General features: G+C 50.9%; 2 protein-coding genes across 8 annotated transcripts in view; both read left to right on the top strand.

Annotated features, from left to right (window-relative positions):
- Nucleotides 1–5,199: 5,199 nt before the first annotated feature.
- Nucleotides 5,200–11,534, top strand: ZFAND2A (zinc finger AN1-type containing 2A). 5 transcript variants are annotated; one of them, XM_030801271.1, is made up of 7 exons: nt 5,212–5,467; nt 6,215–6,269; nt 6,739–6,838; nt 7,249–7,343; nt 8,885–9,016; nt 9,857–10,011; nt 11,216–11,534. In XM_030801271.1, the coding sequence occupies exons 3-7, from the start codon at nt 6,784–6,786 to the stop codon at nt 11,271–11,273; spliced, it is 495 nt and encodes a 164-aa protein (XP_030657131.1). In that variant the 5' UTR covers nt 5,212–5,467; nt 6,215–6,269; nt 6,739–6,783; the 3' UTR covers nt 11,274–11,534. The 5 variants fall into 5 exon arrangements, with proteins under 5 accessions (XP_030657129.1, XP_004093086.2, XP_030657131.1 ...); XM_030801268.1 differs by having other exon boundaries at nt 6,215–6,280; XM_030801269.1 differs by lacking the exon at nt 6,215–6,269 and having other exon boundaries at nt 5,200–5,467.
- An 11,779-nt stretch (nt 11,535–23,313) lies between these two features.
- Nucleotides 23,314–25,361, top strand: part of C20H7orf50 (chromosome 20 C7orf50 homolog) — a 124,782-nt gene continuing 122,734 nt past the window's right edge. Inside the window, exon 1 of one of the 3 annotated variants that reach the window (XM_004091597.3) lies at nt 23,314–23,390. The gene's annotated coding sequence lies outside the window, so the exon portion shown is untranslated. Of the gene's footprint in view, nt 24,271–25,361 lie in introns of all 3 variants that reach the window. The other 2 variants (XM_003278677.4, XM_030801053.1) reach the window with 2 other exon arrangements.

The following is a 25,361-nucleotide window of genomic DNA, read 5'->3' as shown; positions in this document are numbered from 1 at the left end:
TAAGGAAAGTTGCAGAGAAGGACGGGGACATGTCAGCACTCAAGAGCCAGCGTGAAGGGGCGCTCACTCACCAAATCTGGGATGATGTGAACATCAAAATAAATCATGACTGCAATAGAATACTCCCCAGTGAATAAGACAGAAATCTGCATCCATATGGTGGTGACTATAAACTAACAAATAAATGAATAAGAAATAAAATAAAATCTCTCCTTTACAGTAGAATGCCCACTAAAGGCGTAGAAGAAACTACGGAAATTATTTTAAAAAGCACCACCGGGCAACAATCAGAGGGCTTCAGGTAGAAGTCACCAATGGAGGTTAAGGTGGGTCTGCAGAGGTTTCACGAATAAGACAATGGTTGCGATGGTGAACTGAAGGGTGGCTAGATGGCTGGTATTGTTTCTGGTGTGAGGGTGCTCCCAGAGAGACTGACATTTGAGTCAGTGGATTAGGAGAGGAAGACCCACCCTCAGTGGGGGTGGGCACCCTCCAATCGGCTGCCAGCGTGGCTAGAACAAGGCAGGCAGAAGAAGGTAGGTAAGCTGGCTTGCTGAGTCTTCTGGCTTTCGTCTTTACCCCATGCTGGATGCTTCTGTCCATTCCTCCTGCCCTTGGACATCGCACTCCAGGTTCTTTGGCCTTTGGACTCTGGGACTTACACCAGTAGCTTTCCGGCGGCTGTGGGCATTTGGCCACAGACTGAAGCCTGAACTGTCGGCTTCCCTGTTTGAGGCTGTTGGACTCCGGCTGAGTCACTGCTGGCTTCCTCGCTCCTCAGCTTGCAGACGACAGCCTGTCATGGGACTTTGCCTTGTGATGGTGTGAGCCAGTTCTTCATAAACTTTCTTTCATACGTACATATATCCGATTAGTTCTGTCCCCTCTGCAGCACCTTGTCCCTCTGCAGCACCTTGTCCCTCTGCAGCACCTTGACTAACACAATGCTGTAATCTCAGAATGTCTCCCTGGAAAATACGAATCAATTTACAAATGAACACAGGGTGTCTTCATCCTGGCAAAACCCAGCAGACACCAATACCACCAGGGAATTGAGATAAACGTAACCCAGATAGAATCGGCTGGAAGCCTGTGCCCCGACGTGAGGACCCAGGACACGGCACCTTCTCTGCAGTCCCGCCAAGAATATATGACCCATCCTACGTGTATGAGAAATCTTTGCCCTTTAATAAGGATGGGAATCTGCAAAGACATATTCCAGCTTGGGGGAAGCTGAAACTGTGATAGTGGATGGGATCCTGGAGCAGAAAGGAAAAGAGACATTGTTGACATTGTTTGTAAAATCTGCAGGAGGCTGAGGCAGGAGAATCGCTAGAACCCGGGAGGCAGAGGTTGCAGTGAGCTGAGATCGCACCACTGTACTCCAGCCTGGGTGACAGAGCGAGACTCCGTCTCAACAACAACAACAACAACAACAAGCGGAACGGGGTCTGAGGAGATCGACCTTAGCATTGTTTCTTTTCTTTTTTTGAGACAGAGCCTCGCTCTGTCAACCAGGTTGGAGTACAGTGGTGCGATCTCGGCTCACTGCAACTTCCACCTCCCAGGTTCAAGCGATTCTTCTGCTTCAACACCCTGAGCAGCTGGGATTCCAGGCACCCCCCCACCACACCTGGCTCATTTTTTTGTTTTGTTTTGAGATGGAGTCTTACTGTCGCCCAGGCTGGAGTGCAGTGGGGCGATCTTGGCTCACTGCAACCTCCACCCCCGATATTCTCCTGCCTCAGCCTCCAGAGTAGCTGGGATTACAGGTGTGCACCGCCATGCCCGGCTGATGTCTGTATTTTTACTAGAGATGGAGTTTCACCATATTGGTCAGGCTGGTCTCAAACTCCTGACCTCAGGTGATCCACCCGCCTCGGCCTCCCCAAGTGCTGGGATTACATGCGTGAGCCACTGCTCCTGGCCACACGTAGTTTCTTGATTGCAAGAAGGCTGTCACGTGCCTAAGGGAGAAAAAGATGTGCGGATAAACTTCAGTCAGGCATGAGTGACAGAGGTACTGGCCATGAATTCCATGTTAATGAATCAACTAGACATTATTAAATAAGGAACCTTGAGAGAAAGAGACATGTACAACAAGGTTAATGATGAACTGCTTAACAAAAAGGCTGTGGCCGGCGGCTCGGAGGAACCTGACTCTGTATTTCCCCGGAAGCCAGTGCCTAGGGGTGTTACTCACCAACACTCACGATAATTACATGATTCCATGTTTGCTGCGACTTTGCAGAACTATCACTGAGCAACGCAAGGTGAAACATAAGCAGGGCCACTCACGTTTGTTTTCTCACAAGGTCAGACTTTTATTGATACTTAATCAGAAAAGCCATATAACTACACAGGCTTCCCAAGGTGGCAATTCCCCTTAGCACAACCCATTCACTCGGTAGCCACAGCCCCGGGCATTCAGGCTCAGGCCACTCCACAGGTGAGTCGACACTGCAAACCATAGATAGCAGTAAACTTAATACATAAATGTTACAGATTATGGATTAAAATGTCCATATCAAAGCAGCACTTACATCAAGAGAAACGGGGGGTAGGCCGGGCACAGTGCCTCACGCCTGTAATCCCAGCACTTTGGGAGGCCAAGGTGGGTGGATCACCTGACCAGCCTGGCTAACATGGTGAAACCCCATCTCTTCCTAAAATACAAAAAAATTAGCTGGGCGTGGTGGTGTGTACCTGTAATCCTACTTGGGAGGCTGAGGTGGGAGAATCACTTGAACCTGCAAGGCGGAGGTTGCAATGAGCCAAGACCGAGTCATTGCACTCCAGCCTGGGCAACAAGAATGAAACTCCATCTCAGAAAAAAAAAAAAAAAAGAAAGAAAGAAAAAAGAAAATGTGGGTAAAACAGGGTTAACAAACCAGTCCAAGGAGAGTGATGTGGCCACGAAGGAGGTCCTGCGCTGATCCAGACATCTTGAAAGGTAGGAGTCCGGGCCTGGGCAGAGCCCTCAAGGGGAGATGTTGTGTGATTGGGAGGGACAGCAAGATGGAGCCGGTCACCACCGCCGTGCAGCTGGTGAGGTCCTGCTCTTTTCACAGCCCTTGAGTTCTCTGGTGAAAACCAAGAGTAAAGACTGTACAATAAGCCGGGCACAGTGGCTCACGTTCTGTAATCCCAGCGCTTTGGGAGGCCGAGGCAGAGGGATCACCTGAGGTCAGGAGTTCAAGACCAGCCTGGGCAACATAGCAAAACCCCATATCTACAAAAAATACAAAAATTAGCCAGGCATGATGGCGCACGCCTGTAGCTCCTGCCACTCAGGGGCCTGAGGAAGAAGGATGGCTTGAGCCTGGGAAGTGGAGGCTGCAGTGAGCTGTTATCATCCCAGTGCCCTTCAGCCTGAGCCACAGAGGAAGACCCTGTCTAAAGAAAAACAACAAGCTGGGCGCGGTGGCTCATGCCTGTAATCCCAGTACTCTGGGAGACCGAGGCGGGCGGATCACCTGAGGTTGGGAGTTCCAGACCAGCCCAACCAACATGGAGAAACCCTGTCTCTACTAAAAATACAAATTAGCCAGGCGTGGTGGTGCATGCCTGTAATCCCAGCTACTTGGGAGGCTGAGGCAGAAGAATAGCTTGAACCCAGGAGGTGGTGGTTGCGATGAGCCAAGATCACATCACTGCACTCCAGCCTAGGCAACAAAAGCGAAACTCCATCTCAAAACAAACAAAAAACAAAACAACAAAAAAGAGCATGTCTGGTTGCGTCTGACCTTACCTGATTGGGCGTAGTCTCTATTGATTAGGCGACCATCTGGTCTGGTTGGCACTTTTTGGGTTTGAGGGAGGGTCTGCTCTGCCGCCCAGGCTCTAGTGCAGGGCGCATTCACAGCCGACTAATGCCTCCACCTCCCAAGAGGCTGGGACTGCAGGTGCATGCCACCATGCCGCGTTCATTTCTTATTTTTGTAGAGACAGGGTTTCATCATGGTCGCCAGGCTGGTCTTGAACTCCTGTCAGGCCTCTGAGCCCAAGCTAAGCCATCATATCCCTAGTGACCTGCACATATACATCCAGATGGCCTGAAGCAACTGAGGATCCACAAAAGAAGTGAAAATAGCCTTAAATGATGACATTCCACCCTTGTAATTTGTTTCTGCCCTACCCTAACTGATCAATGTACTTTGTAATCTCCTCCACCCTTAAGAAGGTTCTTTGTAATTCTCCCCACCCCTGAGAATGTACTTTCTGAGATCCACCCCCTGCCTGAAAAACATTGCTCCTAATTCCACCGTCTATCCCAAAACCTGTAAGAACTAACGATAATCCCATCACCCTTTGCTGACTCTCTTTTCCGACTCAGCCGGCCTGCACTCAGGTGAAATAAACAGCCTTGTTGCTCACACAAAGCCTGTTTGGTGGTCTCTTCGCACGGACATGTGAGTGACTGACCTCAGGCCATCCTCCTACCTCGGCCTCCCAAAGTGCCGGGATTACATACGTGAGCCACCGTGCACGGTCCGGCTAATATTTTATTTCTGCAGAGATGGGGTCTCGCTATGTTGCCCAGGCTGGTCTCCATGTCCTGGGCCCAAGGCCTCCTCCTGCCCAGCCGGGACGGGGTCTTCCCCAGGCGGAGCCCCTTACGTGCAGGGCGTTCTGTGCAATGACCACGGCCCTGGGCAGAGTCAACCCCACGCGGCCACATAACCGTCCAGGGGGCGGGGGGCAGCGCGGTGAAATGGGAAAGGGTTTAACTGGGGGATCTAGGTGCTGGGGACACTGACATTTTCGGTATTATTCTTGAACCTTTTCCCTAAGTTTGAAATTACCTAAAAACACGTTGTTTTGACATGAAGGCCTCCTGGGACCCGCAGGATGCGCGGCCGTGGGCCGGTGCGCGGGGCGGGAGGCGCCGGATGGGTCGCTAGGCCTCCTCCCTCAGGCCGGCCTCGCGCTCCTGCCCCGCAGGACCCCGGCCACAGCCCTGACTCAGCTTCCCGCGCCTCGCCCGCCCGACTGCGCCGGCGCGGAACCGCCACACTGTGACTCAGCAAGCGCCCCGCCTGCGAGAAGCGACCGGGCGCTTCCACAAGGGAAGCAGAGGGGCGAGGAGTGGGCGGGCCTGCGGGGCGCTGCGGGGCGGGATTGGCCGGATGGCTGGTGACGTCTTCGGGGCGCGCCGGCGCCACTGGGCCGCGGCCTGGCGGGATTGGCCGGTCTGCGGGTGACGTCGTCGGGGCGCGCCCGGAAACCCCAAGGCCGAGACGGCTCTCAGATCCGGGGACTGCAGATAAATGGCCGTAGGCCGCGGGCGGCGAGATGTTGCGTTCCGCTGTGGGTGTGGGTGTGTCTCCGACGGCGTCTCGGTGCCAGTGTCGAGGTTCTTTCTGCTTAGCTACCCGGAACCGACTACGGAGGAGGACACCTGCGTTTACGTCTCTTCCATCTTCTGCTATTCACTGCAGCTGCCTGGGTCCCCGACGAGAGCCAGGTACGGGGCCGGGATTGCGCTTTCCTCAGGGACAGGGTCTGCCGGGGGTCGGGCCTGCCTTGAGGTCAGGCTGCTCGGGGGTTCGGCCTGTCTGCTAGGAGTCCGGCTGCTTGCTGGGGGTCAGGCTGCTGGGGGTCCGGCTGTCTGCTGGGGGCCGGGCCTGCCATCGGGGCCGTAGTACCGGGTCGGACGGGGTCGTTAACCCGCCAGCGGAGCGACAGCCACGTAGATGTGTCTGTTTCCTTGCTGCGGGCCCGGCTCGCCAGGGTAGGGTGTTTATTTCCTAGGACGGCTGCTGTGCGTCTAGAACAAAATCATTTAGGAATTCACGTCAAACTCTTGTGAATTCCTTGACCAAGACAATTTCGGAACGCCTGCTGTGTGTCGGGCACCGGGAGCTAATAGTAAAGCAGCGGATCCGTAGTTGGAAGCTGTGGGCGAGTGAGGGCTAGGAAAGGACTAATGGGCACCTTGAGTAGCGGGCGTGTAACACAGAGGGAACTGGGAGGGTGGGAGTGGCTTTAAACTGAGGCGGGAGGGGATGACTAGACGTTTGCCATGGGCGAGAGTGTTCCGGTCACAGGCGACAGTCTAGGAGGCCTCCAAGGGGGGGAGAGAGCTGATGGGAAGGTCAGGAAAAGGCCCCGGGAGGGACTAGTGGGTACTAGATCATGGAGGGGACCTCGTGAGCCCCTTGACTCTCTCTCGAGTGCAGTAGTTTCACCGCCGTCTGCCTGTTTTCCATAGTGACTTAACAGCTTGCGCTTCTCCCTGATCAACTCCAGATTGATGTCATCGAGGAGTAAGTTCACAGTAAGACTCAGTGCCTAAGGGAGTTGGAGAGGCGAGAGACAGAGTTAAATCTCCTCTGGATAATGGAGTCAACTGATGGGATTTAGCACCTAGTAACAGAGTTTTGTTTATGTCAACAAGTATATTCCATGGATAAAATTGTGACTTAAAATTCACCAAAGTCGTAATCATCATTGGCAGCTGTGTGAATTAGCTCTCGCCCCCACAGTGTGAGTTGAAATAGAAACCCGAGTTCAAGGAGTGCTTCATAGACTAGGAATTAAAAGGACTATGAAGGAGTCCGTGTCTCTTAATGGGGTTGACTACGAATGGCGGACACCTGGTATTTGTACTAAAACTCCATGGAATGCTCCCCACACAGCGCGTTTGTTGACTTTCATTAGCTGTAATTACACTGTAAATCCTGGTGACTGAAGGGCAGTCCAGCTTTCCTCCTAACTATTCTGATTCTTTTGTAGGTGATACTTAACTCTGCCATCTGCGTTTTGAGCACTGTTCTCATAATGGAGTTTCCTGATTTGGGGAAGCATTGTTCGGAAAAAACTTGCAAGCAGCTAGGTGAGTACTTTTAAGAGACTTAATAATAAAAATGGTATTTTGTTGGGGGAAAGCTGGCTGTTCTGTTAATTAGCTGATAATTGTGTCTTGGCTTTCCTGGCTCTTCAGTATTGGGAACTGCGCTGGTGCAGGTTCTGTTTGACACTTAGCATCCACCAGAGGCGGGGTGCAGGGGTGCAGGCTGGCTGGCAGGGCCGGGTGGATCCAGGGTGCTGCTTGAATACTTGCGACACCATAGGGTCTCTCTCTAGAAGACAGCCTGACCCTGGGATTGTTTTCACATGTGTGGCCCTCGAGGACCTGTCCATCTCATAGGCCTAAAGCACTTAGTGTAGGTAAACACTTTTTAGTACTATCTAGAAGCATTTTGTTCCAGTCGTTAAAACACTTCCCTGTTTTTTGTTTTTTAGATTTTCTTCCAGTAAAATGTGATGCATGTAAGCAAGATTTCTGTAAAGATCATTTTGCATACGCTGCACATAAGTGTCCGTTTGCATTCCAGAAGGTAATTCATCCTTTGTTCAAAAGATTCTCATTTTCACTGCCTGAAGCTGCACTGTCTTGCTGGTATGGTAGGGACTAGCCACGTGTGGCTAACTCAATGAAAATTAAATTTTAAAATCCAGTTTCTCAGTCCCACTAGCCTTGTTTCAGGTGCCTGCTGTTAGGCAGTACAGAGGAGCATTTCTGCCCCTCACAGGACATTCTGTTGGATGACTCTCAGACAACTGAGATCTTATTTTCAGGGACTCGTAGAGTCACTTAGTTGTAACCTTATGTTCCAAGCTTACTTCAGATGTTCAAATACTTGGTTCCTTTGATCCGTCACACCATAGCTGTGTCTTCACCTGATGCAAGAAAGGTTTTGATATTTGACTTGGAAGCCAATCAGGAAGGCAGTAAATATGCTTATTGATTTGAATAACTGCAGCCTTGACGTCGTATTTAGGTGACTCCCAGAGTACACAGTAGAAACTGAAAGAGGACCTAAGGAAATGAGTTTGCCCCAAATCCAGAGATTTGAGACTTCTGTTGACTTTTCAGATGGTTCCCAGCCCGTGTTCGCTTTGTCTCTGGATGGGTCACAGGTCATTTTAGTGAACTCTGCCACTTGACCCTGGTGGTGGTGGTAATGTGGGTGACTCAGCATTCTGTGCTTTGACCAGTGTTGCCCAGGGTCTGGCCCTCCAGCCATTTTTAGGTCATCACGGTGGGTGGGGAGGGGGACTCATATTCCCTGCGTTTACTAGGCACAGATGACTAAGGCAGACTGCCCAGCGTGTCTTCCCACTGACCCGTCCTGCCCCGGCATGGGGCGGGGTCTGGCTGGAGACTGTTTACTAATACTTTGTTTCATTTGACCAAATGAGGAAGCACCACCACCTGTGACTCTTCCAGCTTGGGCTGCAGACAGCGTGCCTGTAATTCTGTGATCACCTGCCACCTGTTCATGTCGGTTGCCACCTGTTTTCCCATTGACCTTTCCATCAACTCTTGCCCCGGCTCAGGTTTTTAGCCTTGCTGGGCCTTCAGCTGCTGGGTGGTCCACCCCTCCAGAGCCCCCACAACCTTGGCCTGCAGCCAGTGACGGTCGTTAGTACCTGGGAGCTCACCCTAGGTACACATGGCCTCATCGGGCACAAGCAACTCTCCGTGTACGTAGAAGCCATTGGGGAAGCCGCAAAGGGATCAGGCCGTTGGCGATTGTGGTCCCTGTTTCCCTCCATCTCCTCCCTGTGGAGGTATCTGGGCAGGTTCTGTTCTCACCTGGGCGGTGCCAGCCTGAGATGGCCCCAGTTGGTTTCTGCAGTCGGCTGAAGTCCGTTCGTTGAAACTTCACTAGACTCCTCAGGGCAGCTGATGCCCACATTGTAGAGACAGCTGCCGCGAATCCATGACCCAATGATGCTTTGTTCTCGGAGGGCTCGGGAGACCGGGTTTTGTACTCTTTGTGTTTAAGTGTGCCACGCAGGAGTACTCGTTTAAAACTTCTGTGAGTTTAGGTTGTATGAGTCTCAGATGCCATCTTACCTTTGTTATTTTTAGGATGTTCACGTCCCGGTATGCCCACTCTGTAATACCCCCATCCCAGTAACAAAGGGCCAGATACCAGACGTGGTAGTTGGCGATCACATTGACAGAGACTGTCACTCTCACCCTGGGAAGAAGAAAGAGAAGGTAAGGACAGAGCCCACCTCAGTTCCTTCATCTGGGAAGCCTGGTTTTTCCTTGGGAAGAGTCAGTTTGCTACCTGAAAATTACTCCCAATAGTTTATATACAAAGTAGAAAACAAGAGTCCTAACGCTGCATTATCCCTAACGCTGCGTCCTAAGCTGCAAGTGGCCTGAGTTTTTAGTTTTATAAATGTTCTTTAATATGAGGGATCCCAGGTCAGGTTCGTCTTTCTTGACTGGAATTTACTAGTTTTCCTCCTGAGATGGCTTTCTGGATCCATTCTGTCCATGTGCGTTTTTTTTTTTTTTTTTTTTTTTTTTTTGAGACAGTCTTGCTCTGTCACCCAGGCTGGAGTGCAATGGTGAATGGTGCCGTCTCGGCTCATTGCAACCTCCGCCTCCTGGGTTAAAGCGATTCTCTTGTCTCAGCCTCCCGAGTAGCTGGGACTACAGGTGCACGCCACCACATCCAGCTAACTTTTGTATTTTTAGTAGAGACAGGGTTTCACTATGTTGGCCAGGCTGGTCTTGAACTCCTGACCTCATGATCTGCCCACCTCAGCCTCCCAAAATGCTGAGATATTACAGGTGTGAGCCACCACGCCCGGCTCAAGGAGCTTCTCTAGGGAACTGGCTGCTGTCAGGCTTAATCCGTTCCTAGTCATGGGTCCTGGTTGGTGGTTACCAACTATCTTAGTACATGATGTTCAATACTTTACAATTATATTACCATAAACCAAGTAACTTTTTATCTCAAACATAATAAAATCAGCGTTCCTTAGTCTGCCACACAAAACCCTCTGCGGAAGCTTGCTCTGGTCTCTGCTTTCTGGCCCTGTCTAGTTCTCCCTCCTGTGGCTGTGCCCTGGGATCCTCAGCCTCTGGAGGTCTCTTAAGCCTCTGAGACATCACAGCTCTCTGGTGCACCCACTTCTCCCATATAACACAGCTTCCCTTGCTGGGGGCTCACCCAGCACTGCCCCAAGGCCCCCACACAGGTATACCCTCCCGGCTGCTCCTGGCCCACTCTGCTCCTGCCCTTGTGGTGGGCACGGTCTGTGTTCTGCTGCATCCCTGCACGGGTCCCTCTTGCATGGTTGCTCAGCATGGCCATGCCTGCCTGCCTTGGCCGGAGGGCCACCCCCGGCTGCTGGAACCCTCCCCACTCTCCTCACTGCCTTCCCCTCTTGGAGTTTTGACTCCTAGGAATTTATATCGCTGCCTACACCCTGGCACCAAAAAAAAAAAAAGTGACCGGTGGGTACTGGGACATGATAGATATTCCCTTGATGGGGACAACTTCTGCCGTCCCAGAGCTCCTGGAGCCATGCCTCTGTGGGGCTTGCCTGTCACTCATGCTTGGCCTCCTTCCCTCCTGCTTCCTGGCTGCCTCTCTCTGTTGTCCTCCCAGCAGTACCTCTGGGCCATCTTCATGGGAATCCCCAGCTTCAATGCTGGCTGGCTTTTTTTTTTTAAAAGGGACAAAGTCTCGCCCTGTCGCCCAGGCTGGAGTGCAGTGGCACGATCTCACCTCACTGCTGCCTCTGCCTCCCGGGTTCTAGCAACTCTCCTGCCTCAGCCTCCAGAGTAGCTGGGATTACAGGCACCACGCTGCCATGCCTGGCTAATCTTTTATATTTTAGTGGAGATGGGGTTTGACCGTGTTGCCCAAGCTCGTCTCGAACTCCTGAGCTCAGGCAATCCACCTGTCTTGGCTTCCCAAAGTGCTGGGATGACAGGCGTGAGCCTCTGCGCCTGGCCCCGTGTTGTTCTTACCTGCACTGAGATGGTCAAATGAAATTTTGCATTTGTACTCTGTGCAGACAGGAACCGTGTCTAGTTTAAACGTGAATGTTCTTACTGGGGGCTGTTAAAGAATTTATTAAGGCCGGCACAGTGGCTCACACATGTAATCTTAGCATTTTGGGAGGCCAAGGCAGGAGGATCACTTGAGGCTGAGTTTGAGACCAGCCTGGGCAACATGGCAAGACCCCATTTCTATGAAAATAGACAAAATTAGCTGGACGTGGCAGTGTGTGCCTGTAGTACCAGGTACTAGGCTGAAGCAGGAGAATCACTTGAGTCCAGGAGGCAGAGGTTGCAGTGAGCCGAGATCGAGCCACTGCACTCCAGCCTGGGCAACAGAGCGAGACCCTGTCTCCAAAAAAAGAATTGCTTGTTAAAGTCACTTTGCTCTCTCAGATTTTTACATACCGTTGCTCAAAAGAGGGCTGCAAGAAGAAAGAGATGCTGCAGATGACATGTGCCCAGTGTCACGGCAACTTCTGTATCCAGCACAGACACCCTTTGGACCACAGCTGCAGACACGGGAGTCGCCCCACCATCAAAGCCGGGTGAGAAGAGACTCGGCTGCGATGGCTCGGAACACGCGGTAGCATAGCATGCGTGGAAGCAGCTTACACTCTAGTGGGAAGTGGAGCCCCACTGAGCACCATCCCACACTGGCTGCTGATCTTGTTGAGGGAAATGGGACTATAATAAAATTGAATGCTGAAGTTGATTCCAGTTGTTCTCATTTCCCACTGCTGCCGTCACCAAGTACTACAAACTGGGTGGCTCAAACCACAGAAATCGGTTCTTTCACAGTTCTGGGGGCTGGAAGTCCGGGCGCAGGATGTCGGCAGGGCCGGCCCCTTCTGAGGCCTGTGGGGAGCATCGGCTGCATCTCCCCAGCATCTCGGGGCTCGTCGATGTACAACCCCCATCTCCACCTTCATCTTCACGTGGCATTCTGTGTGTCCCGACTTCCCCTCTTTGTAAGGATGCTGGGGATGCTCCCACACTCGTGACCTCTGGAAAAACCCTGTCTCCACAGACGGTCACACTGAGGTACCGAGTCTAGGGCTCTAGCATGTCTTGTGGGGACATGATTCAACTTGTAATGCTAATGTTGGTCAAATCGAGATGCATCTGCATCTGCCTAAACTGTTGCACCTAGTGGTGTCTGGTGTCCGTCCCTGGACCAGGCCGGTGGTAGTCGCTTACCTGCAGGAAGCCGTGTGGGTTCTTGGGGTCAGCTCATGGAGGCTGAGCTGACTCATCCACCCTCTCTGTAGGTGCTCACCCGTGATAGCCTCTGAATCCAAGCCACCAGGAGATTTCCTCACCCTGGCTCCTGGCGGGCTGGCCCAGTGACTCAGGTACTGGTTCACCCGGCTCATGTGAACGCAGTTACGTCTGTGTGGGGTGCTGCAGCTCTTGGGTGGTGAGCATGGAAAGGTTGCCGTGTGTAACTGCACAGTGTGACACGATGCCCCAGTGGTGTGACTTCATCAGGATGGATGAAGGACACAGGACTGGGACCCCAAGTTACAAAAACAGCTCGCTCCAGCGCAACCTCTCGGCAGCAGCAGCGTCGTATAGCTGGTTTCTGAAACACCTTTTCTGCCCTCCAAGATCCTCTGACATGATCAACACTTCTGCGTCATCAAGACAAACCTGAAAAGAGCTGTTCTTTATTCTTCTTGGTGGAAAGTAAACTGATTAGGTCTTCCCCATCTGCGCTGCCATGTGGGTTATTTCCACTCTAGGTAACTTCTGCCGTCGGGTACCCCTGTACTTCTAATAGCAAAGAGCCTGAAACCTTGAAACTTCCCCACTGACATACATAAACTAGGCCAGGCATGGTGGCTCACACCTGTAATCCCAGCACTTTGGGAGGGCAAAGTGGGTGGATCACCTAAGGTCAGGAGTTCAAAACCAGCAAACACCAGACAGCGCACTTGCGCTCTCTTCACCATGTCGCCTCTGTAACGATGCGGCTATCTGGCCAAGAAGGGGGAAGGACATCCACCTGCCTGGCTGAGGGTTCTTGTCCAGCGGCGGCCACAGGCGCTACTCGCATTCCCTGAGGGCACAGCTGTGTGCCCGTTACTGATCTCCAAGGGGCTGGGACACTGCGTGAGAGAAGGTGTGTCTTCCTGGACCACTTGTCCCTGCCACAGCCGACTTCTTAAGACAGGCACAGTTCAGCCAGGTGCAGTGGCTCATGCCTGTAATCCCAGCACTTTGGGAGGCGGAGGCAGGCGGATCACCTGAAGTCAGGAGTTTGAGACCAGCCTGGTCAACATGGTGAAACCCCATCTCTACTAAAACAAAAATCAACCAGGTGTGATGGTGGTACACGCTTGTAATCCCAGCTACTCAGGAGGCTGAGGCAGGAGAATCACTTGAACCTGGGAGGCAGAGGTTGCAGTGAGCAGCGATCATGCCACTGCACTCCAGCCTGGGCGACAGGGCAAGACTCAATCTCCCAAAAAAAAAAAAAAAGGCAGCAGCCAGCCAGCCCGAGAGCTTCTTTGCACCTGGATGTGACTTCAGCACCAACAAGAAAGTTGCAAAATGCCACCTGTTGAAGATGGCTCTGTCCAGTGATGAAGCAGTGGAAACTTCCAGAAGTGACTTAAAACCACAATGGCAGGAAGTAGGGCTTCCTCAAGTGCCAGAGATTACAGGAGACTGGGTTTTATAGGTTTGAAGAGCAGAAAGCCAAAACAATGTCGGGGAGGGAAGGGGGGTAGTGAGGTCCACAGTCCTTCATGGCTCAGATGACAGATGCAGCCTTCGTGGCCTGACACTTTCCACCACTGTCTGATTTTGTGAAGTGATGAACACGGTAACGTAAATACTGGTCTTAGGTTTATACTGACAGCTGCTATGCTCATCAAGAGTGCAGCGATCTCCTGGGAACTTAGGGGGTGTCAGGGAATAAGGTGAAACAAAACATCCCCAAGTTCTGCCCTGATCTGAACTGCCCTGGCCACCCAGCTGTGCCTCCCAGACATCCCACTGAGACAGTTCACAAAAACACAAGCCACTGCATTTTTTTTTGTGTGTGGTTTCACCATCTAAAAATGTAACGGGAAGGGTTTGTATCCTGTTTCCGTTCTGCAAAAAGGTGATCAGACCTGCAGTCAGGCGAACGATGTTTCTGTCAATGACGGACCATGTATATGTTGGCAATCGCAGAAGATGCTGTATTTTCACTATCTTTATTTTAATCTGACAAACTTTTTTGCTTTTATTGTAATTGACATAATTGTACATATTGATGGGGTACATTGTGGTATTTGGAGGAGTTCGAGACCAGCATGGCCAACATGGTGAAACCCCGTCCCTACTAAAAATACAAACATTAGCTGGGCGTGGTGGTGGGCGCCTGTAATCCCAGCTACTTGGGAGGCTGAGGCAGGAGGATTGCTTGAACCCGGGAGGCAGAGGTTGCAGTGAGCAGAGATCGTGCCCCATTGCACTCCAGCCTGGGTGATAGAGCGAGACTCCATCTCAAAAAAAAAAGTAAAAAGCTAGTCACCCTGCAGTCCCACAGAACACTGGGACGTAATCCTCCCAGCAAGCTGGACCGCACCACGCCTAGGTTTAGAAGCACAAACATGCAGTGCCGTGCCGCAGCGGCCTACAGCATTCAGCGCGCTAGCACTCTGCACGTGTTTGTAGCCTGGGAACCACAGGCTGTGCCCTATAGCTTAGGTGTGCAGGAGGACGCACCATCAAGCTCTGTGTAAGTCACTCCACGCACATCCCTAATGGTGGGTGCTATGTGACTGCTTTTGTGCTTACTTCATGGTGTCTGTCCTAGGATGGCAGTTCCCCAGCCCTAGCCTGTGTCAAAACACAGGGCTCCTTATGGGAGGGTGCTAGACCCCACCCCGAGGCCCTGATTCTGTGGTCTGACGTGGACTCAGGTTTACACCTGGAGCTGTCTGGGTGACACATCTGGTCTGGGACTGTGCTTGGACAAGCCGCTTCCCTGCGTCTCCAGCACCTCTGGCCACATGTGCTGTGGAGCAGTGAAAGTGCAGCCAGTGCAGTGTTCAGTGTGGTTAAGTTTAAAAACCACTAACTTGGTTCAGTCTGTGGAAAACTTAGGTATGTTAGGAACCTGGGTGTGTGAACTGTGAATTTGCAGATCAGGTGTTCTAATGAAAAAATGTTTTTAAAGTCTTGAGAAACAACGTTCTGATAATTTAATGTCCAAATTGAGATTTATCCTGCTGGGCCCAGTGGCTTATGCCTGTAATCCCAGCACCTTGGGAGGCTGACGTGGGCGGATTGCTTGAGCCCAGATGTTGGAGACAGGACTGGGCAATGTAGTAAGATGTCGTCTCTCAATAAATAGCCAGACATGATGGTGCGTGCATGTGGTCCCAGCTACTCAGGGGGCTGAGGTGGGAGGATCACCTGAGCCTGGGGATGTCAAGGCTGCAGTGAGCTGTGATCACACCACTGCACTCCAGCCTGGGTGACAGAGAGCAAGACGGTCTCATTAAAAAAACAAAACAAAACAAGGCCAGGAGCAATGGTTCATGCCTCTAATCCCAGCACTTTGGGAGGCTGAGGCAGGCAGATCACAAGGTCAGGAGTTCGAGACCAGCCTGGCCAACATGGTGAACCCCATCTCTACTAAAAATACAAAAATTAGCCAGGCATGGTGGCAGGCGCCTGTAATCCCAGCTACTTGGGAGTCAGGAGAATCACTTGAACCCGGGAGGGGGAGGTTGCAGTGAGCCGAGATTGTGCTGTTGCGTTCCAGCCTGGCCCACAGAGTGAGACTGTGTCTCAAAAAAAAAATAAAAAAGTATCCAAAACACACTGGGCTTTGAAGATAATACCAAATGATCTATCTCTATCTGACTGTTAAAGGTATTGTTTACATGTTGCCTTTATTGTAGAGTGGGGTCCAGGCATCCACTGGGAGGCTTGGAACAGATCCCCAGAGGATAAACGGGGACTGCTGTATAATTTTAGTAGCAGAGTTAGAAGTGTGTGCATGTTTCTAGAAATGCAAATAAAACCAAGGACTGAAGAGTAAAAAAATATTTACATGTTGAAATACTATTTTGAATATGCTAGGTTAATAAAACATTAAAATGAATTTCACTTGTTTAAAAAATATTTACATGTTGAAATACTATTTTGAATATGCTAGGTAAATAAAACATTAAAATGAATTTCACTTGGGGTTTACTGTGATTGCTCAAAATTTTGAAACTGGGTGGTCAGCTTGGTGCCGTCCCTGTTGGTGGTGTTTAGCACTCCCACCAAAGGTCCAACAGCCCTGGCACATTTTCTCAGCGGGGAGAGGCGGCGCCTGGTTCATGTGTTGGGTTTTCTGTCTTCGATTTGACGGAGTATTGAAGTATAAAACTTAAGAGTGAGGCCAGGCGTGGTGGCTCAGGCCTGTAAGACCAAAACTTTGGGGGGGCCAAGGCGGGTGGATCACTTGAACCCAGAAGTTCAAGACCAGCCTGGGCCACATGGCAAAACCCTGTCTCTACAAAAAATACAAAAATTAGCCAGGTGTGGTGGTGCATGCCTGGAGTCCCACCAACTCGGGAGACAGAGGTGGGAGGATCGCTTGAGCCCAGGACCTCAAGGCTGCAGTGAACCATGACTGTGCTACTGCACTCCAGTCTGGATGACAGAGCGAGACCCTTCTCAAAAAAAAAAAAAAAAAAAAGTTGATGGAACCCGAAGCCTCCCTGATGGAAATGAAGGTGTCCCCAGAGTGCCACTGAGAGCAGGTGAGTCGGCCGTGGCCCTGCTGGCTGGAATGTCAGAATCAACCGTGAAGGTCACTGGCCCTGCCTTTTCTTTTTTTTTTTTTTTTTTTTTTCCTGAGACAGAGTCTCACTCTGTTGCCAAGGCTGGAGTGCAGTGGCGCGATCTCGGCTCACTGCAACCTCCGCCTCCTGAGTTCAAGCTATTTTCATGTCTCAGCCTCCCAAGTAGCTGGGATCACAGGCGCCAGCCATCACACCTGGCTAATTTTTGTATCTTTTAGTAGAGATGGGGTTTCACCATGTTGGTCAGGTTGGTCTCGAACTCCTGACCTCTGGTGATCCACCCGCCTCAGCCTCCCAAAGTGCTGGGATTACAGGCATGAGCCACTGCACCCAGCTGAGGCCCTGCCTTTTCAAAAGCAGATTTGGACCTGGGCTGGTGCGGCCGCGGGAGCAGATATTTGCAGATGCTGAATGTTTTCTCTCACTGGGTTGGACAGGCTCGCAGTCCCGTGCCTGGCATCTCCTGTCGTCACCCCACCTGCCTACAGCAGGGGAAGCATGTCTCGGGAAGTGTCTTTGCCCCCTGCCTCGGGGGGCTCTCCTTTGCCTGCGTTGGGCTTTGGCTGGCATCACTGTTTTATCTGGGCAGGGTCCAGGGCCATGCTGTCGCTCCTGGTGCCTGGCATCTTGGACGGGAGCCTGGGAGCCTGGCTGCTGCTTCCCTTTCTGGTGTACGGGCTGCAGTATCAGAACATTTTCACAAGATGTCCCCAAAAGGCCTTTGAGTCAGAGTGAGGGTTGACAGCGTCCAGTATTGCTGATGAGAAATTAGGTCCAGCATCACAGGAAGGACGGATATAACCAGCCTGTCAATCCTAACTCAGTTTCTCTAGGTTAACAGAGTTAAAAGGGATCGGGGATATTTTTAAATGTACTCTTCATTAACCTTCCAGATGTATTCTCTGCAGTAAGCCTAAGACTGCACTTGAAAGATCAGCTCAGAAATGAGTTCCTAAAATAGGTCAGTGGCTGAAATTGCTGTAGTTTTCCAAATGCTAAGCTTAAGAATGAGGATCTTTGACATCCGCTCAGTATTGTATATGTATTTCTTTGGAGACAGGGTCTTGCTCTGTCACCCAGGCTGGAGTGCAGTGGTGCATTCATGGCGCACTGTAGCCTTGAACTCCCAGGCGTGAGTGAAGCTCCCACTTCAGCCTCCTGAGTAGCTAGGACTACAGGTGTGCACCACCATGCCCAGCTAATTTTTTTAAAACATATTATTTTTTTTATAGAGATATGGTCTCGCTATGTTGCCCAGGCTGGTCTCGAACTCCTGGCCTCAAGTGACCTTTCTACCTTGGCCTCCTGAAGTACTGGGCTTATAGGCGTGAGCCATGGTGCCTGGCCTTCACTACTGCAGATGTGTTGAGAGGATCATTGTGTTCTGGGGATCCTGGTGACAGGGAAACTAGTCCGACTTTTCTGCTTAGTTGCATATGAAGTTTTTGCAGATAAATGTTGATTTACTTCATTTTGCTGAAATGATATTAAGAACTTATGATCACAGTTTATTATACAAGGTGAATAAAGCAAAGAGGAGAATATTTAGGCCGAGATATTAGTTGAATGCTATTAGAGAGATTTTTTGCTGTTTTTCAATTTGTTTGTCTTATTTAGAGACAGTCTTGCTCTGTTGCCCAGGCTGGAGTGCAGTGGCGTCATCACAGCTCATTGCAGCCCTGACCTCCTGGGTTCAAGGGATCCTCTCACCTCAGCCTCCCAAGTAGCTGGGACTACAGGTGCATGCCACGATGCCCTGCTAATTTTTAATTTTTTTTGTAGAGGTGGGGTCTTGCTATGTTGCCCAGGCTGGTCTCTAACTCCTGGGTTCAAGTGATCCTCCCACCTCAGCCTCCCAAAGTGCTGGGATTACAGGTGTGAGTGCCCGGCCCTGTTTTTCATTTCTTTTGTTTGAGGATGTTGTCCTTCGATTTCTACCTCACATTGTTCCGACACCGGGATGGGGAAGCTCTGCTGACATCCACAGTGTTGAGGCTGCACACACTCCTGAGCTACGTTATGACATCATCTTAGAACACATTAAAAGCTAAGATTTTCTTGCAATCGATGCTGCAAGAAATGCCTTTTAAAATGGCCTTTTTTGGCCGGGGGCGGTGGCTCACACCTGTAATCCCAGCACTTTGGGAGGCTGAGGTGGGCGGATCACGAGGTCAGGAGTTCAAGACCAGCCTGGCCAACATGTTGAAACCCCGTCTCGACTAAAGATACAAAAAAATTTAGCCAGGCGTGGTGGCACGTGCCTGTAATCCCAGCTACTCGGGAGACTGAGGCAGGAGAATCGCTTGAACCTGGGAGGTGAAGGTTGCAGTGAGCTGAGATCGTGCCACTGCACTCCAGCCTGGGTGACAGGGCGAGACTCTGTCTCAAAAAAAAAAAAAAAAAAACTTTTTAGAGCAGCTCTCTAATTTTTCATTCTGGATGTTTCATTCCACACTAAAGCTATTTTTGCAGATAGTTGTGCTGTGGTGAATCTTAAGAAAAAAATGAAACAGCAGTCCACTCAGAGGACCAGCGTTTCCCTCTCCTAGTTTCACTTAAACAGTCCCTGGAGAATGAGGGCAATTAGAAAGGTTACTGTTTCTATGGCAATTGGGTAAAAAGTTTATGAGATTCTAGATAAAATCGGCTGTTGAACGAGCCGGGGTCAGCGCACACAGTGCTGAGCAGTGTGATCGTTTGCAGGGGTGACGTGGGCCAGTTGTTTGGCTGGGCATTGGCTCAGTTCCCCAGGACTTATGTGGCACCCACGCTTTGTCCATCACTTGCAGCCTCTGATTCCCTGTTCTGCGGGAGCGAAGCCCATCTTCCATCGTGCTACACAGCTGGGTCTCTTGGCGGTAAATCTTGGAAGTTCTGTCTGAAGCAGTGATTCCTAAACTTGTTTAGGTGTCAGAAACCCAACCTTGGGCCTTCCACGGCCTACCAAGAATACAGCTGAACTGAGTGCTGCACATGCAGTGTTCTGGCAACACGAGATGCATCAGATACTGAATCTAGCATAAACAGACAACAAGCATCCAAGGTGTGAGATGAAGTTTGTAGGAAGAAAGATACGTGGAGAAAACGATATCACTTTAAGCTTTGCTGTAAACGAGAAAAGCCAGCTTAATCCAATTTGAGGGCCAGAGATCCTTGGGAGATGGTTAAGAGTATTTTGCACCAGTTGGGTTGATCAGCTATGATTTACGTCTTATTAAAACAGCTAGTAACGGCCAGGCACGGTGGCTCACAGCTGTAATCCCAGCACTTTGGAAGGCAGAGGCGGGCAGATCACTGAAGTCAGGAGTTCGAGACCAGCCTGGTGAAATCCTGTCTCTACTAATAATACAAAAATTAGCTGGGTGTGGTGGCGGGCGCCTGTAGTTCCAGCTTCTCAGGAGGCCGAGGCAGGAGAATTGCTTGAGCCCATGATGTGGAGCCTGCAGTGACTCCAGATCGTGCCACTGCACTCCAGCCTTGGCAACAGAGCAAGACTCTGTCTCAAAAAAAAGTTTCATATCTCAGGTGTCAATAATTTAGTGTTCAATAAAGTAGGAAGTGAGTGATATAACTCCTTAATATTATAAAACTTGCATACCTCCTCAAACAATAAAAGAACATAGTTAAGATAATAGGATCTAAAACCAACACAGAGGGTCAAAAACCTTCATTCACACAAACAATAATCAGAAGATGTAATGGAAGAGGAAAACTCCATTTACAACGGTAATAAAGAAAAACACATAGGAATAAACTTAGGACATAGGTAAGACCTATATTGGATAAAACTTTAATGAAGTATTATTTTCGGAAGAAAAGAAAAATGTGTGTTCCATGAAAGGTTCAATAGTAGATGCAAATCAATGGAAAGACAGTCCTTGTTCTTGGAAGACTCAACAACCAAGAAAGAAGGGTGCCAGACATGACGTGAGTGTGTGTGAGGATAACTCTAGATAGCCTTACAAGGGTATCGCCTGAGAGTGTATGAAGATGACCCTAGATAGCCTTACAAGGCTATCTTGTAAAGGATGTTCAGATTTACCTATTCAAGGCCCATCTTGAGCTCTCCCTGCCACAGCCCTGGGATCAGCCATTTCTCCCAGGAGCCCTGGTCCATGTTCGTGGGGGATGGTATTTAGGAGCCGTGTTCTGGGTGCCAGGAGTGCTCAGTGCCACTGGAATGTCATTGCATCTGGGTCCTTTCAGCATTTCTGTATTAGTCCGTATTCACACTACTGATACAGACATACCTGAGACTGGGTAATTTATAAAGAAAAAGAGGTTGAATGGACTCACAGTTCCACGTGGCTGGGGAGGCCTCTCAGTCTTGGTGGAAGGCAAAAGGCACATCTTACGTGGCAACAGACAAGAGAGAATGCGAACCAAGCAAAGGGGGTTTCCCCTTATAAAACCATCAGATCTCGTGAGACTTACTACCACGAGAACAGTATGGGGGAAACTGCCCCCATGATTCAATTATGTCCCACCAGGTCCCTCCCACAATGCATGGGAATTACAGGAGCTACAGTTCAAGATGAGGTTTGGGTACGGACACAGCCAAACCATATCAATTTCCAAAAATAAAAATGAAAAAAATTTCTTTTCCTTTTTTCCTTTTTTTTTTTTTTTAACCTAGGCGTGATCATAGTTCACTGCAGCCTCCATCTTCCAGGCTCAAGCAATCCTTCCACCTCAGCCTCCTAAGTAGCTGGGACCATACGCGTGCGCCACCACACCCAGCTAATTTTCTATTTTTATTTTTGTAGACATGAGGTCTCACTATGTTGCCCAGGCTGGTCTTGAACTCCTGTTGTCCATTCATCCTCCTGACTCAGCCTCCCAAAGAGCTGGGATTACAGGCGTGAGCCACTGCACCTGGCCATGATTCACTTTTTTTTTTTCTTTGAGCCAGAGTCTTGCTCTATCGCCCAGGCTGGAGTGCAGTGGCATGGTCTCAGCTCATTGCAACCTCCGCCTCCCGGGTTCAATAGGTTCTGATGCCTCAGCCTCCCGAGTAGCTGGGATTACAGGTGCATGCCTGGGTAATTTTTGTGTTTTTAGTAGAGATGGAGTTTTGCCACGTTGGCCAGGCTGGTGTTGAACTCCTGACTTCAAGTGATCCATCCACCTCAGCCTCCCAAAGTGCTGGGATTACAGGTGTGAGTCACCGCACCCAGCCGACTTCTAATGAACAGAATATGGCAAAAGCCTAGGGAAGTCACTTCTGAGATTAGGGTGCAAGGAGACTGTGACGTCCGTCTTGTGTGTGCCCCCTCTTGTGTGTGCTTGCACCATCTAAGGCAAGCCAGCTGCAGTGTTGTGAGCTTCCTTGTGGTAAGGCCCATGTACCAAGGAACTGAGGGTGGCCTTTGGGCAGTAGCCAGCAAGGCTGAGGCCCTTCTCCAGTGACCTTGGAGGACTGAGTCCTTACAATATCCGTGTGTGTGAGCTTGGGAGTGGATCATTCCAGACAAGCTTTCAGATGAAACCACAGCCCTGGGGGACACCTCGACCACAACGTGGTGAACCCTTGAGGCAAAGGCACAGAGCTCAGCCACGCCCACTTTCCTGACCCCGGATACCATGAGAAAATAAATGTTCTTTTAGGCTGCTAAATGCTGGGTTAATTTGTTATGCAGAAAAAGGAGCCAAATACAATCTTCTACCAGTAAGGAAGAGTGCACCTTCTTTGCTCGTCACCTTTGGATTCCTGAGGCAACGTACATCATACTTGATATGGCTGCCAAGCACTTAACTTACTGGGTGACTTGAAAGCGTGCTTTTTTTTTTTTTTTTCAGACGGGGTCTGTTGCCCAGGCCGGAGTGCAGTGGCTTGATCATAGCTCACTGCAGCCTCCATCTCCCAGGCTCCAGCGATCCTCCCACCTCAGCGTCCGGAGTATCAGGAACGACAGGCACGTGCTACCACACCTGGCTAATTTTTATTTTTTTAATTTATTTTTTATTTTTTAAGACAGAGTCTCATTCTGTCGCCCAGGCCGGAGTGCAGTGGCACGATCTCGGCTCACTGCAACCTCCACCTCCCGGGCTTAAACGATTTTCCTGCCTCAGCCTCCAGAGTAGCTGGGATTACAGGCACCTGCCACCACGCCTGGCTAATTTTTGTATTTTTAGTAGAGACGGGGTTTCGTCATGTTGGCCAGGCGGGTCTCGAACTCCTGAGCTCAAGCGATCCGCCCGCCTCGGCCTCCCAAAATGCTGGGATCACGGGCGTGAGACACCGCTCCCGGACACAAGCATTATTATAACAGTACCCACCCTGTGTATTTTTTAGCACCTATCCTGAGTTTTTAAATTCAGCACGAAGTTTAAGTCCTAGCCCTGTTGATCCCAATAGCCGTAGCTCATCCATTTCGACTCCGAGCGGAGCTCCATGCCCTGGACCCTCGGCGGAGGCCCCACCCCGGGACGCCAGTCCGGCCAGGGCACCCCAGATCCCCCAGCCCTGCGGGGCCCGAACCTAGTAGTCTGCACTTGCTCTGGGCAGGGCGGGTTGCCTTGACAACTAGCTGCGCTCTTAGCAACTCTAGGCCCCTAGAGATGACGTCACTAGCCCGCGCCCGGTTCTGGACCCGCCCCCCGTGCTGCCGCCGCTTGCCATTAGCTGGCGGAGAGACGGACGCAGACCTCGTCCAATGGGAGGCTCCGCGCTCCTGAAGGCGGTACTAACGCTTACCTGGGGCGCGGGTCCCTGCCGGAAGCCGGCGTCCGCGACGCAGCTGTTCACGCTTTGGTGGGCGAGGTGGGCGCAGGTAGGCGCGTGGGGCAGCAGCGGGGTGGCGGGCGGGTCAGGACGCCGAGGAGACTCAGAGCCCCGGGGCGGGCTCCCGCGGGGCTCCGCCCCCTCCACGTGGGTGCGCGGTGGCCTGGCGCGGCGCGAGCGGGCGGCGGCCCTGGAGTCCGCGGTGGTGGGGAGGCTGGTGCGGCCGGTACGTCCCGGCGCGGGCTCCGACACCCGCACCCGCCCCGCCCTGGGTTAACTCAGCGCGGGCAAGCGGAAGGGACTTAGCTGGCTCCTAGGTTTCAGGCCGTCAGCGCTTGCAGTGGCTCTGGTTTCATTGTCTTCCTCTGAAGACGCCCTGATTGCCCTCCGAGGCTTTCAGCTCCCACTTTCTCTCTTTTTTAATTTTTGAGGCAGTGTCTCGGTGTGTCACCCAGGCTGGAGTGCAGTGGCGTGATCATAGCTCACTGCGGCCTCCACCTCCTGGGCTCAAGTCGTCCTCCCCCCTCATCCTCCCGAGTGGCTGGGACCACATGCGCGCGCCACCACACCCGGATAATTTTTAAAAATGTTTTTTGTACAAATGGGGACTCACCATGTTACCCAGGCTGGTCTCGAATTCTTGGGCTCAAGCGATGGATCCTCCCGCCTCGGCCTCACAAAGTGCTGGGATTACAGGAGTGAGCCAACGCACCCGGCCTCACTTTCCATCATAAGCATGCTTTCCATTTCCTCCCTTCCATCATTCATTCATTCATTCATTCATTTTTAAAAAACGTTCATTGGATTCCTCCTGCACTGTTCGGGGCATTGGGCTACAGCTGTCAACAAGTGGAGACAAGTCTGTGATCTAGTGAACTTCCATTCTGGAGGGGAGAGACAGATGAACAAGGTGCACAGAGCAGGTGATGGTAAGTGCCATGGAGAAGATGAGAACAGGGGTTTTGAAATGGAGAGGAAGCAGGAGGAGGAGTGAGGCACCAGAACATTCCAGGTCGAGGAAACAGCAGGTGCAGGGGAAACAGCAGGGAGCCCAGTGTGGCTGCAGCCGATTTGGGAACAGAGAGAGAAAGAGGAGGTGAGTTCCCAGAGATGTGAGGAGGGGCCAGGGCAGTCGTGTGGACCCTACCAAGTGGCAAGGACCTTGACTTTCCCTCCAAGTGGAAGGGGACAGCTTGGGAAGTTTTTTGAGTGGAGGTGACACACCATCTGATTTAGGAGTTTAAAAGCCATCGTGAGAGGTGGTGGCTTGGACTGGGTACCTATGGGATCTTAAGGGAGTCACATTCTGGGTGTATTTCAGTGGTAAACCAACAGGAGTTGGTGGTGGGTTGGATGAGTATGTGAGAAAGAGAGGATTTGTGGATGGATCAAGGTTTTAAGCTTAAGCTACTATATGAACCTCATCAGATGGATGTTCATGGAGAGGATGAACACTAGGAAGCTCAGGTTTGTGGAGGGTGATCAGGGGTATTGATTACGAATTCCTAAGCTTGAGATGATATATGTGTAGATGATATATATAAGGACATATATATGGTTATATATAGTTATATATCTACACAGTTTATACACACACACACACACATGTTATATATATATTTCTTTTTGAGGTGGAGTCTCACTCTGTTGTCCAGGCTGGAGTGCAGTGGCGCGATCTCAGCTCACTGCAACCTCCACCTCTCGGATTCAAACGATTCTCCTGCCTCAGCCTCCCGAGTAGCTGGGATTACAGGCATGTGCCAGCACACCCAGCTAATTTTTGTGTTTTCAGTAAAGATGTGGTTTCACCATGTTAGCCAGGCTGGTCTCAAACTCCTGACCTCAAGTGATCCCCCTGCCTCGGCCTCCCAAAGTGCTGGGATCACAGGCGTGAGCCACCGCACCCGGCCATACACATACATATATATACACACTTATATATATGTGTATAAACAGTGTAAACAGAGGTCAGGAGTTCAAGTATATATATGTATATATATGTCTAGGTACACACATATGA

This window comes from Nomascus leucogenys, chromosome 20 (genome assembly GCF_006542625.1).
Source record: "Nomascus leucogenys isolate Asia chromosome 20, Asia_NLE_v1, whole genome shotgun sequence".
In the NCBI taxonomy this organism is placed as follows: domain Eukaryota; kingdom Metazoa; phylum Chordata; class Mammalia; order Primates; family Hylobatidae; genus Nomascus; species Nomascus leucogenys.
The sequence above is the reverse complement of the archived record's forward strand: the minus strand, read 5'-3'. Positions and strand labels throughout refer to the sequence as shown.

What these genes read in the sequence shown, in the direction of transcription:
- ZFAND2A (XM_030801268.1), top strand. Translation starts at nt 6,257, where the DNA reads ATGTCATCGAGGAGTAAGTTCACA. An exon ending in CATCGAGGAGTAAGTTCACA is followed by an intron (nt 6,281 to 6,738) that starts GTAAGACTCAGT and finishes ATTCTTTTGTAG; the next exon opens with GTGATACTTAACTCTGCCAT. An exon ending in GTCCGTTTGCATTCCAGAAG is followed by an intron (nt 7,344 to 8,884) that starts GTAATTCATCCT and finishes TGTTATTTTTAG; the next exon opens with GATGTTCACGTCCCGGTATG.